General features: G+C 40.5%; 1 protein-coding gene across 4 annotated transcripts in view; it reads left to right on the top strand.

Moving 5' to 3' along the window:
- The window catches only part of Cfap299 (cilia and flagella associated protein 299), a 474,580-nt gene that overhangs the window by 395,232 nt on the left and 64,754 nt on the right, over positions 1–14,594 (top strand). For all 4 annotated transcript variants that reach the window (NM_001432873.1, XM_087584349.1, XM_087584347.1 and 1 more), the window contains one exon: positions 10,763–10,905. In NM_001432873.1, the coding sequence (NP_001419802.1) occupies positions 10,763–10,905 (143 nt within the window). The remainder of the gene's footprint in view (positions 1–10,762; positions 10,906–14,594) is intronic.

Here is a 14,594-nt window from a genome sequence, read left to right as displayed (position 1 = left end):
GTTTAGAATAAAGAATACAATAAAATTATTTTATGGGCCCTACAATCAAAGGAGGAATAAAGAAAAATGACAATGCTGAGAAAGTGAGCACCAGATTAATGAATCTGTGACAGAAACCAACATGCAGCAAAGTGACAGAGCCTAGAACATATTCATTATTTTTGTTAGAATGATGTGATGGGTCAAATTTGAAAAACTTTCCAAAAGACTGGGTTTTGTCTGAGGAAACACAACACAAAAGGGCACTCCAAATCAGGCATGGCTGTGCGTGCCTGCATTCCTAGCACTCAGAGGCTAAGGCTGGCTCATGAATTTGAAGCAAGGCTGAACTACGTAAAGGGCTTCTAGTCTGGGATGCACATGGAAACTATCCTAATGGACAAACAAGCAAATAAAAATAAAAATAAAAATAAAAATAAAAAAGCACAGCAGTAGAGATCTTTTCATCGATGGGACCTAGAACAGAGCGAGGTTTAGAGATGATGGAGTAGCATCGTATGCTTGTACACTGAGACAGAGGTGCAGTTTGCCGGCAGTTGGATGGATGTAGAATGTGATGAGCAGTAATGAATCATCGGGCTCTGGGCTTGAACAACTAGGTACAGTAATGCCTCTTACTTAGAGGGGAAGAGTTGACCAGGATGGTGAAATAGTGTCAGGAGAGAAACGTCCAGCGTAAACAACATGAAGAAAAGGAGCTCACCCTCAAAGTCATGAGCCTAGCTCAGATCGGTTAGTAGATGACACAGAAAACGGAGACCCAAGCCTTGGGAACTCTAACCCTTATAAATTAGGAAGCACAGGAGAAACCAATAAAGAGGAGGTAGATAAAGTATAGCACCCTCACGGGGACCTGGAAACACATCAATACTCCTACATGACGTGTTTCACATAGGGGTAGGGCTAACAGGTGTACCTCAGGCCATGGAATTTGAGTCAAATAAAAGTTGAGATTTGACTATCATGATGACTTTTAAAGAAGGCATAAATGTTGTTAGAACTATTTTAGCAGAGTGGTCAAAAGAGGATTGGTTTCTATAGCTCAGAAATAGGTATTTTGCTGTAAAGAGAAAACACATCTGGAACTATAACTTACTGTCTCTTTCTTTCTTTTTTTTTTTTTTTTTTTTTTTGGAGCTGGGGACCGAACCCAGGGCCTTGCGCTTCCTAGGTGAGCGCTCTACCACTGAGCTAAGTCCCCAGCCCCTTACTGTCTCTTTCAAATAGTAGCTGTTACATATTAGGTACCAATAGAAAAAAAATCATAGAAGAAATAAACTATTATTCAAGAGAAAAGAATGAAGAAATGTGACCAAGTTAAAAAAAAAAAAAAAAACGGAGGCAAAAGTACTTAAAACACTTACACATTTCAGCCTAATACTAGTGTGGAAGGATGAACACAAAACTAGGTGTGGGTGAACAGGTACATCATGATGATGATGATGATGTTGATGATGATGATGATGATGATGATGATGATGATGGTGGTGGTGGTGGTGATGATGATGATAGTGATGATGATGATGATAGTGATGATGATGATGATAGTGATGATGATGATGATAGTGATGATGATGATGATAGTGATGATGATGATGGTGATAGTGATGATGATGATAGTGATGATGATGATGATGATTGGTGGTGGTGATGGTCGTGGTGGTGGTGGTGGTGGTGGTGGTAGTAGTAGTAGTAGTATTGTAGTAGTAGTAGTAGCAGTAGTAGTAGTATTTACTTTATATTCTAACCCCAACTTCCCCTCCCTCCTCTCCTGCCAGTCCCTCCCTCTCACCTCACCACTCCCCAATTCACTCATCTTTCCTCTGGCTTCAAAAAAGGGAGGTCTCCCCTGGGTTGCCGGAAGAGTATGTGTATCTTCTTCCCTTGAGGCTAGATGAGACATTACGGTTAGGGGAATGGGATCCAAAGGAAGGCACGGAGTCAGAGACAGGCCTTGCTACCACTGTTAAGAGTCTCACACGAAGACCCAGCTACACAACTCTTACATGTGTGCGGCGAGCCTAGGTGCGCCCCATCAGGGCCCTCTGGTTGGCTCCTCGGGCTCTGCGGGCCCCTCTGGAGCCAGGTTAACTGATTCTGTATGTTTTCTTGTGGCGTCCTTGATCTCCCTGGCTCCTTCAATCCCCCTCCTCCTCTTCTGCAGGATTCTCCAAGCTCCACCTTAGGTTTAATTGTGAGTCTGCCTCTGTTTCCTTCAGTTGCTGGGTGAAGTCTCCTGATGACAGTTAGACTAGGTTCCTGGCTGCAAGGATAGCAGGATATCATTAACAGTGTCGGGTGGGCTTCCTCTCATGGGTCTCAAGCTGGGTCAGTCACTGGTTTGCCTTTCCTTCATTTCGGCTCCATGTTTACCCCAGCACATCTCGCAGGCAGGACAAGTTGTGGGTTGAAGAGTTTGTGGTTGGGTCGGTGTCCCCAGGCCTCCATTGGAAGTCTTGTCTGGTTACAGGAGATGGCCATTTTGGGCTCCATCTCCCCCACTGCTAGGAGTCTTAGCTAAGGTCAACCTCATAGAGTCCTTGAAGCTTGCATTGCCCTAGGTTCCTACCTTGTCCCAGAGAGGCCCACTCGCCATTCCAGTTGTATTGCCCAGTATTCTCGCTCATGTCCTCCCACCTCTTGATCCCTCCTGCCTTTGTCCCCTCCCTTGCACCCATCCAGGTCCCCTCCCTCCATACGCTGATGTTCATTCTATTTCTCCTTCCCAGTGAGATTGCGGCATCCCGCCTTGAGCCCACCTTGTTCTTAGCTTCTTTGGGTCTGTGGGTTGCAGCGAGGTTATCCTTTATCTTAGGGCTGATATCCACTTAGAAGTGAGTACATACCATGGGTGCCTCTCTGGGTGTGGGTTACCTCACTTAGGGTGGTCTTTTGTAGTTCCATCCATTTGCCTGCAATTTTCATGGCGACATTGTTTTTCATGGCTGAGTAATAGTATATTCTGTAAATACCACATTTTCTTTAACTCTTCTTTGGTTGAGGGGCATCTAGGTTGTTTCTGTTTCTGGCTATTACAAGTAAAGCTCCCGTGAGCCTAGTTGACCAAGTGTCTTTGTGGGATGGCGGGGCATCTTTTGGGTCTATGCCCAGGAGCTGTATAGCTGGGTCCTGAGGTAGAAGTATTCCCAGTTTTCTGCCAAAATGCCAAATTGATTTCCAAAGTGGTTGTACAAGTTTGTGATTCCACCAGTGATGGAGGGGTGCTCCCCTTGCTCCACATCCTCGACAGTATGTGTTATCTTTTGAAGTTGTATATTAGCCATCCCGATGAGTATAAGATGCAATCTCAGGGTTGTTTTGATTTGCATTTCCCTGCTGACTAAGGATGCTGAACATTTCTTTAAGTGCTTCTCAGCCATTATAGATTCCCCTATCCAGAATTCTCTGTTTAGATCAGTAACCATTTTTGAATTGGTTTATTTTTTGTTGATGTTTAATTTCTTGAGGTTTTTCTTATATATTTTGTATATTAGACCTCTATAAGATATAGGGCTGGTAAAGATCTTTCACATTCCATAGGCTGTTCTGCCCTATTGACAGTGTCCTTTGCCTTACAGAAGCTCTGCTGTTTCATGAGTTCCCATTTATTAATTGTTGATCTTATTAATTGTTGATCTTAGTGCCTGAGCTGTTGGTGTCCTGTTCAGGACATTGTCTTCTGTGCGAATGCATTCAAGCTATTGCCCACATTCTGTTCTATTAGATTTAGTGTATCTGGTTTTATGTTGAGGTCACTGATCCACTTGGACTTGAGTTTTGTCCAGAGTGATAGCTGTAGATCACTGCAATTTTCATGATGTCTACATGCATGCATCCGATTAGACCAGCACCATCTGTTGAAGATGCTTTCTTTTTCCCACTGTATAGTTTTAGCTTCTTTGTCAAAAAGTCACGTATCCATAATTATGTGGGTTTACTTCTGTGTCTTCAATTCAATTCCATTGATCAACCTGGATGGTTTTTATGTCAATACCATACAGGTTTTGTTGCTATTGCTCTGTAATATAGCTTGAGGCCAGGCAGGGATGGTGACAATTGGATTTTATAGGGGGGGGGGGGGAATGAGGTGATTCTAATTTAACTTCTATTTCATCAAGAAAATAAAGATCTTAAGAAATTACATTGCAGAAAATTTGATGAGAGAAAACAAAATTCAAGATGTAAGAGAGGATAAATGTATTATGGCTAATTATTATAAATGGTTATGGAGTCCATTTGAGTTTATGATTATTGAACTTCAGGAAGAACAATTATAATAATTTCTAGCCAAATTTATCTTAATTATTCTGTGCAGAAACAGAATAAAGGGAAAGTTGGGTGGAAATGATGCTGGAAATATTTCAGCGGGTGTTCAGGATTGCTCAACGGATTGGAAACATCCTGCAAATGAAAAATGTGGCTGCACTATGGCATCTACACTGAACAAGAGGAAACAGTACATAGAATGATTCATGGTAAAACATATGGTTGATGGATTAGTGGCCTCAAGGTGCTGAAAGGATTCTTAGTTTGGAGTTTCTAGGGTATGCTAACTAGAAATCAAGGGGATGTGAGACATAATGTGGTATGATTAAAGGCAAGATTTTGGAATTGCATGCTTTACAAAAGAGTAGGAACCCATAAAAGGCAGAAAGTGGCCCTGTTGAAAAGCATTTATCCTATATTCATACCCATATGTGTGCATGCCACCCGTCTGCCAATCCTTGTAACGATATTTAATTTTTTATTCACTCTTCTTTTTGCAAAATGCAAGGTCTACTTTTTATTTGCTATTTTCATAATTGCCTTTTTACTCATAACCATTTATTTCTCAATTTTCTGTTGTGTGTATGGTGTACATCCATGTGTATGTCTTTTGCATTTGTGTGATGCATGTGTGTGCAGGTACATGCACATGGGTGTTTGTGTGCCTTCTTCAATTGACCCCTACTTCATATGTTGAGGCAGGATACATATTTGAACCAAAAACTCACCAATTTTGCCAATCTTGGCTAGCCAGATTTCCCATGGAAACTCTGTCTCTGCCTCCAGAGTACTGGATTATGAGAGTCTTCCTCACTTGCCTGAAGTTTAAATGGGCATTGAGGCTCTGAACTCATGGTGACAGCCTAGTGCACAAAGCACTTTACTCACTGAACCATGTGTCAGCCCTGTAAATCTTTATTCTCGGAGGCAAAACTTTAAATAATCAAAAATCCTTCACTGGTGTTGAACTTAGAATGTCAATATTCATTTTAGAGTAACTTTTTTTTAGTAATGTCCTCTCTTTAGCTTGGGAAACATTAGACAAGCCTTTCATGAAAATATTTGGAGAAATCTTAGTGACAAGCATAGTGGGGGTAAAGGCTGCCTATACAACAGCTAATGATTCTGACTTGGGGAAGGAAAGTTTATTTTTGCATAAGCATGTTGGGTTGGATTAACACACCGAATTGGGAGACTTTGAGTGTATATTTTGGGTTTTAAAAGTAAATCTCAGTTTATATATAACTTTGAACATCTCTTTTTTTTCTCTAACACTCAGAGTTTATATAAATAAAACCTGCATGTGTTTTTGCATGTTACTTTCATTCACTCAAACCTTCAGACCATTTTTATTTCTAATGATGAGGACACATGATCTGAAATTATTCCTTTCCTTGCAGACACTGCAAAATACATGAGCATAAGAACTTACCTCGACCATTTTGAATACAGACATAGCTTAAAAACCAGAAGGAAAAAACTAACATCAGTGATTTCCTTTAGAAAGCAACTCTTCAATTACTGCAAAAGGACAAGTGAACTACATGTGACACTCAGAGAATCCCACTAGTTGTAAAATGGCCACGGTCCTGCAGCCTCTCCCCTTCACAGAGCTGCCCAGCAGCTTTCCTGCCAAGAGAAGATGAGGTCACCCTCCCTGTCTCTGAAATCAGAGTGGACCAAGAGTTACTTTGGCCAACTGGATATAGAAAACAGTATGGTCCTGAGCCTGTGTGCAAGAGAGAAGACAAAGAGCAATTGCTAACAGTCCGAAATGTGTGTGGGTAATGAGACTATACGTATCCACCCGAGAGAATCAGAGAACGTGGAATTAAAAAACAATTATCAACACAGAAATTTCATACAGTAATCATTTTTGAAGTAATTTATCCTGGCATTCCTTTCGAAATGTTTAAAAACAGCGCTGATTCCCTAAAGAATCATGACCCTATCATCAAAACCATTTCTCAATTATATATAGATATAGTTAGATATTATTCCCTTCAATTAAGAATTCATTAGCACATTCCTCATTGTAAAATTCTAGATGAGCACTCCTCCGTTCCCCTCTGAGGGGCAGGATGGCCTCCTAGGGGCAGCACAGACACTCAGTTCTGAACTCCTCCTTGGTTGTCAGCCCTGCAGCCTGCTGCTGAACGCTCTCGGGGTTCTGTTCCCTTTCTGTGACTTTGGCTCCCCTGGCCTCACACAGTCCCATTTCACTGTATCAGGTTCATATCTCCTCATTAGTAATTGGCAGGAGAAACCAGGCAACACATGTCCCAGGCTTATAACAAGTTTATGAGATTGTATTTTAATCCACTTCTGGGAAAAGAAAAGCGGCCAAAGATCTAAATGATACATTAACAGACTAAATTCTACTTTAATTCATCTTTTTCCAATACACAAAAGGCCAGGAGGGCCTAACTCTCCATTCCAGAAGTCGTTTCATTTAACACCTGTTTGGTTTTGAGGTCACAGACTGTCCCACTGACCTCAGATTTCACAATCCTCCGTGCCTCAAACCCCACTCCTATATCACCAGTAAACATGCACTGATACATCTCAATTGCTTTGTCACAGTGGATAGATATACCCTGCTTTTTATTAGTGGTTAATTCAAAGCCTGTTCTCTCTGACTAGGTGACTGGAAAGTGCAGGTTGGTATGCAGTAACAAATGTGTCATTTTAACCCCCATGCATTCTTGGTTCTGCCTTATCTGACTCTAAAGAGAAGAATTAAGGAAATGGTGAAAATGTGCATTTTGGGATGTTTTTTAAATAAATGTAGCATGTCTTAAAAGAACCCTTAACTATATAAATTATAGCTTTCACATATCTTTTGGGAAATTAACTGTGAGTTAAAAAAAGTATTAAAGTGAAAAATCTATTTCTTAATTTTTTTATTTCATTTATATGAAAAATGCAGAAAATGCCACTGATAGTCAGCAAGTGGGTCCAGGACGTTCTGAGGCTGCTGGGGTGGGGGTCTTAGTGAGTCTGGCCTTAGGATCTCCTTGGTGTCATGGAAACCACCGAAGCTGGACTGTAGTCCACAACTCTGTGAATTTATTGAGAAATTATTGAGTTGTGCATTTGCAATTTAGGAAGAATTTGATGCTGTGTAAAATGTACCCTCAGTATCACTGGAATAAAAATAGGAACTAATGTCAGTAGAGGAGCCTAAACAACTATTCTCAAATGATACAAGCCTCCAGGATAGCAAAATCATCAGTTACTGATCTTCTGTGCTACAGTCTGGGAGAAGACACCCTCAGCCTAAGATGGCTGTCATATCCTATTCTGGCTGTTTAAGAGCCAGGTGTGATGGCTTCAACTGGGTCTATTCTATACATGTATAGTAATATTGAAGGCATGTATGTATATATGTGTGTGTGTGTGTGTTTCAAAATCTAGCTATTTTCTTTTTCAACTTGTGTTCTTTCTTTTATATATGTATATGTATACATAAATAATTAATAAAATAATATATAATATATATGTATGCATAAAATTATATACACATATAATTAATTATTTTATTTTATTACATACCAAATGCTGCCCTCCCTCCTGATGCCCCCTCACAGAGTTCTTCATCGTATCTCCCTTCTCCTTCACCTCTGAGAGGGTGCCCCCCTTGGGGAATCGTCCCTCCCCAAGGCATCAAGTCTATACAGGAGTAAGCACATCCTCTCTCACTGAAGCCAGACAAGGCATTCCCCTGCTACTTACGTGCTGGTGGTTCATATATGCTCTTTGGTTGGTGGCATAGTCTCTGGGAGCTCCCAGGGGTCCAGGTTAGTTGACACTTGTTCTTCCTATGGGGTTTGCCATCCCTCCATGTTAAAAGGCTTGGAGAGATCAGGAATTCAAGGCATAAACATAAACATAATAAATGCAATATAAAGCAAACCAGGTATATTTGTATTTAAATTTCAAAACATCAAGATCAGATCTGTCTGTGCACTGTACACCCACATAAGAACATGGACATCACAGGAAGCTGACCTATATCTAACTCTAGGGTGTTTTATTCTGTCTGCACATTTGTGGGCACTTGTTTAGCGTCACAGTGGGCTTAGCACCCACATTCATAAAATAGAGGTAAAAATGAATGTTGCCTGTACCTTATACAATTTTAATGAATCATTTAGGATTAAGGTGCAGATTAGTGAGCTTCATTACAGCACATTCATATGCACTTTGCCCTTGGTGGGCCTTCGCTTCTCTGCTCCCCTTCCTCACCCAGCTCTCGCTGATGATTCTCCTTCCAAATAAGTCTCTTCTGAGTTCTTGTCACAAGTATTCTAGCCCACTCTTCTCCTCCCCTTGGGTACTTTTTTCCCACCCTTTCCACTTCCACTGCCCACACCCAAATTATAGAATTTTTAGAGGATTGTATAAGGTAAGGAGAAGAAGTCACCCAATACTTTAGCCTCTTATGGAGAGCAAGTAGTATTTGTAGTTAGTCTTATTATCTCTCAGATTTATCATGGGGCAAATGTGAGTTGTGAGCTTTTTGGCTCTGTCAGGCTCAAGGTCGTGATTTAGAAGCCCGTAGGCCAGAGCTGGCTTCAGGGTTGTGCTCTCTTCTTTGGGTCTTTGCACTCTAAGTAGAATGCCATTTTCTTATGAGTGTATTTTAGAAGTTATGCTTTTGATTTGGCCTAGGAATTTCATTTGCTTTCACCACAAAGATGGGTAATATATCTAGCCTGTCAATCTACTGTCAAAATATTTCCCATGGGAGAAAGAGAGAGAGAGAGAGAGAGAGAGAGAGAGAGAGAGAGAGAGAGAGAGAGAGAGGCGGGGAGAGGAAGACAGAGAGGGAAATAAGGAGAGAGCAGGGAAGGGGGATTCTTTTCCTGGTGTAGAGTTCTATTCTGAAACAGAAGGCTTCATTAGAACAGTGGAACATCTTTCCATGTGGCTGGCACTCCCTTGGGGGTGTGTTGAAGATGATGACAGGCCCAGCACCTCTAGAAATGCTAATGACTCAAGCAGTTGTTGCTCATGGCCTTGCTTAAGGAGCAGCAGCCACTCACGTTACTGGTTGCGTAGCATAAGAGCCTCCAGAAGTCTCTTCGGATCAATGTCCATTCAAACTTTATGATGAAGAAACTAAAAATAATCATAAATCTATTCTGATTTCTCAAGGGCCTGTGTGGAGGAACTTGAAGGACTAAGGGTTGAAACAATGTCAACCTACGAGACAGGAATAGTGAGTGTTAGTTCATCCTGATCTTCTCTGGGCTCTAAGATTACTTTATCAGATAGCTTCTCTCTTTTTGTAGCAAGAACTTGCTTCAGAATCCTCCTCAACATAGTGTCTGCTGCACTCAGCAGCCAAATAAATAAAACAGACAAGCAACGGAAACAATGTGGGGAAAAATCCTTCCAATTTTATAGCTTTATTCTTTTGAAAAGCTTGATATCTAAAGTCAACTCTGTTAGCTCATAGCCTCAAAGACCCAACAAGTGACTGAACGCAGAGAAAAAGGCGGTCTCCAGAGTTTGTCCAAACAGTGAGTTTTACCACAGAGTCCTACTACTTGGTTTAACTTTAAAAGCAAATATATGTATTTAGTTAGTTAGATGACAGGGCTTCACCTGCTTCTTCCCGTGGCTTGATTCCATTGTCCAAGTCGTCCACTTGAAGCCTGCTTACCTCCCACCTTCCCACCTTTGCTCACAGCCTCGATTACCCTTAACTGCACATCTAGGCAGTGTGTGTGTGTAGCTCTACTGTGACCGTCTTTCCCTGGTGATTCTCTGTGTCCCAAGTCTACTGTCTAGATGTCTCTAATCAGCAAAACAAAAGTTCTGAATACCTGGACTTTAACATTCTCATGGTTCACCCCATCCCTTTACTCTTAAAAACCTATAGAAAGTGGTCAATAGAGTTTGTGAAGAGATTAATGTGGATGAGAGAATACAACCTATTCTGTAAGTTTAATATACATATTCTGACTACGTAAATTAGAGATTGACTGCCACGGTACTAAGAATCTATTTATATATCTCTACTAGCAGACATGGAGAAGCTCATTTGGAGAAAGAAGGAGTGGTGTTGAAAGACAGTTTTGCCATTTGGTAGCTGGGAAACCCGGAGTGGCTCAGCCTCTGCCTGTCTCAGATTTCTATTATATAGTTTCAGTTTTATACACAAACAACCACAAAGAAGATGCGATTGATACAAAATAACATGAAATATTTATAACACTTAATACAAGCTTTTGTTAGGAATACTGGTCTGAACCATTTATAACGAGATGCAAAGTTACTATAAATGTACCATCTACACATAAGGCTTCTTGTTCCTTCAGTTCCTGTGGGAAAGAAATAACAGCGTCTACCTGGCAGAATCATAAGGGTGAAGCACACAACAGCACTTGAAATAGCCCTTGGCATATGCAGTGATTCATAGCCACAGCTTCTTAAAGTGCCCAAGTGACATTATTCATGTCCCTTTTCCATTCTTCATTGTTACCAGACGGTGATCTTCATTCGTGACAAAAATTCTCATGGGCAGGAAGTGTCAGGATATATCGACTATGCTCACAGACTAAAATCTGAAGATTTTGAAGTCTACTTTAATGGGAAAAGAAGACTTCTTCCAAGGACCACGGACATGAGGTAAATTGTACATAATTCTTGTACCTTCAGGGAAAGGGATATAGAATTATCGTGTATTACATGTTGAGACCAGTATCATAATTCACAAAGGATAAAGGTGTGAGGCCGGCAATGGATAGCAGTCAGTGCTGGGAATCATCTGGGAAGTGAAGATCATAACCACAGGGAGATACCATCTTCCTCTAGTAAAACTGGGAATGGCAGTAAAGCTAACAAGAAGATGTTTCCACTGGGTATTTATCCAATAGTAATAGAATCCATATAAAGAGGCATCGATACAACCAAATTTATTATTATTTATTTATTCACAACAATTGCCAGATGGCGGAAACAATCTAAGCATCCTTGAATTGATGAATGAATTTTTTAAAAAATCTACATAAATACAGTGGAGTACTATTCAGTCATAAAAATTATAAGATTCTGCCATGATATCACTCATATGGTATCCAAACAAGTTGACCTCATACATGCTGAGAATCCAGAGTTGCTTACTGTAGGCTACGGAGGGTCTGGCACAGCTGAGGAAAGGTATGGTCCATAGGTACTAAGCTATGGTTAGAGACCTGTAAAATGTCTTCCGTGCTACTTCCCATATGATAGGGTAACTACTGATAAAATAATAGGGTGTATCTTCCAAAGCACTGGAAGAAAGGATTTTATTCATTCTCATCTTAGATGTAAGGGTAGATGCTCAAGAAGACAGTAGAACTAACCAGCTTTACACGTTACACGTTACATGTTACATGTTACACATTACACGTTACATGTTACACATGCACACACAGGCTGCATGTATAGCAGCATGCAGCTGTAATACATTCTGTACTAGAAGTCAGAGGTTCCCTGGAGGTGGCTAGGCAAGCCAGATAGTCTAGGCAATAATCATCATGATGGCTGACCAGATTTGACATCTTTATTGGCTGCTCAAAATTTCTTCCTTTTAAATATCTTATTAAAATCCACCCCCAGCCTCCATTTTATCAAAGGGTTATATTTTTATTTGTCTTGTCAGAAGTCATATAAACTTAGTTGTCTGGACCAGATCTGGCTATATAACCATTTTTTTGTACTGCACAATGTATTTTTAAATTATATTATTTCTGAAAAAGGACACCTTGTTATGTACAATACCTGAAATTTGAAGAATCTTCTAGAAACTCAAGACTCATCATATTACCTAATCTTTCTCATCCCAACCATCATCAGTATGAAATCTGCTCTACCACACTCCCACAGCATTGGCTGTTCACCCAACAGCACAGGTGCCGTCAACCCAAGGGACTCTCTCCAAGGAGCTATCAGGTCCTCTGGGACTTTACATTGTGACTGTCCCAAAGTCATATTTACTAGCTCTGCCATGAAATCCTCTGATCCAGCCACGTGGGGCTGCCTTAGTTTCAGCTTCTGGGCTCTCTCAGCCCGTGTCACACCATCATGGTTAACAAGGACAGTTGGAGGAAAAGTGTGAGATAATTAGAGAAAGGATCAAAATTATCTTAGCGCTCTGCTAAGCAAGTTTATATTTATCGTTTCATTTACTCTTTCCTACAACCGTACATGTTAGAAGCTTCTGCTACAGTTTAACATAAAGAGAATCAGAGTCATCACAGCATTAACTGGCATACCCAAAGTTACACAGAGACCTTTGCACACAGCTAAAAGTACAAAGCCAGACATGAAACCAATGCTCTATTCTATTTAGATCTGGTCCTGCTAGGATGTCATTTTCCCCATTGCTCTCTGTCAGGTCATAGGCCTCTTTTGCAGATGTCTGTCTCACTTAACAAAGCCTAATTGGAGGTTGCTTTTCGAAACCTTAAGCAATCCTACTGTCCACAGTTAAGACAAGAGAATTTCGGCCTTCCTGTACCCACCCTTGCCACTTCCTCCTCTCATTGAGCTTGGCAGAAAACAACCCTTTGTACTTAACCAGGAGTTCATTTTCAGTCCCTGAGAGTAAAAATTACCGCGTGCCACAGCTTTGTGTGTGGAAGAAAGCTGAACAGAACTAGAAGTGGCCTGTAATTATGGCTTCAGCCAAAAAGTCATCAGGGGAAAATTGGCCGTGACTTGCTGAACCTCAGTTATGTCCCAGGATACTTTTAGAATCTATTCATATCCTCTGAACTGTGGTTCACGTCTTTCCTTTTTTTTTTCTTTTTTCTTTTTTGTAATATCTACTTGGACTTCCTTCACAGATAAATTGATTTCCAAATACTTAGCTCCTTTTAGCATTTTTTTTATCCAAAGATGAGCAATAATAATTTTTCTCCCTTATAAGCTCAAGAATAGAGAGGAAATGATATAACACCATTTTTAGATACATGCCCTGCCTGTCTATAAAACACAAATATGTTGGAATTATTAATTGTGCTGAATCCGTGGTGGGACATCATTCCACATCATACAGGGCCAGTATCATCCTGGCCATTCTCTACATCATCCAGGGCCAGCATCATCTGGGTTATCATCTAGAAAGAAACAGTCAAATTTGAGCCCACATATCCCTCTGTCCCTGCACTCATATGCAAGCTCACACATGCAAACATGTTTACACATAGGCCCAACACACACACACACACACACACACACACACACACACACACACACACACGGGCTAACAAGATGAGGTTTCTCTGTATAACTAGCATTGGCTATCCTAGACTTACTCTACAGATCAGGCTGGTCTTGAATTTACAGAGATCCACCTCACTCTACCTCCCAAGTGATAGGATTAATTTCATATTTTTATTACAGAGATTTTACATTCTTTTAAAGTTGTCTTTTTGCTTTCAAAATCCCAAACAAGGCTTATGTATTTAATAACAAGTTGTTTTGCATTAATATAAATTCTACATTTTATCACCAGCTGAGATATATAAACAACAGTTCACACAGTAATTAACAAAATGACTTAGGAAGAGTTTGGTTGAGAGTAAACTTTATTGTAGAAAACAGTTTGGTAGCATGAGATGAGGCCAACCTTTGTTTACCTCCCAGGGGTGATTATAAACCTAGAGTAGTCTTTATCAGTGTGGTTCTAATTATCCCATATCCACGTGAACTTGTAACTTCTGTTAATGGCTTGGAGAGCATTCCCCCCCCCCCCCCCCGCAAAGCTCAAATGATTGAAGGGTGTTCGAGAGGGTAGGAAGCAGGAGAGCCGCCAGGCTATACTTCACAAATATGGCAAATCTGTAGTGACAGCATGTTGGTCCAGAGACGTGGCCAACACACTGAAAGCGGGTCTCCCTGGGATTCCTTTCTTTCCTCGCTTCAAGTTTGGTTATTTTAAACTGTTCTAGGCTACAAACTTCAAAAGCTTATGCTTTTTCCTGTTAAAGTACATAGATGCATTTCACAGACGTAAGTGTGTCATCTTAAAGAAGCAGTGCATTTTGTACCACACTACTGTTACAGACAGCAAAGAACTTTACACATGATATTCATGTTTCTAGGGCCTCAGTGGAAAAAAATGAAATACAATGATAAGAATCTGGGTAATGACCTAATTAATAATATTTATATGATTCCATTTAAATGCCTAGAGATAAATTCTTTCTAAGGTTTCAGATAATCATTACTTCTATTTGAAATAAAAGATTCCTCTCAGTCCTGCTGTCTTGTGGCATGTGTGCACATCGTCACTCTCCCTAGGGTTTAACTACTAAGAACTGCTCATGGGT

The sequence above is a fragment of the Rattus norvegicus genome, chromosome 14, assembly GCF_021556685.1.
Source record: "Rattus norvegicus strain SHRSP/BbbUtx chromosome 14, alternate assembly SHRSP_T2T, whole genome shotgun sequence".
Lineage (NCBI taxonomy): Eukaryota > Metazoa > Chordata > Mammalia > Rodentia > Muridae > Rattus > Rattus norvegicus.
Note: the sequence above shows the minus strand (reverse complement) of the source record. Positions and strands in the feature narration are given on the sequence as shown.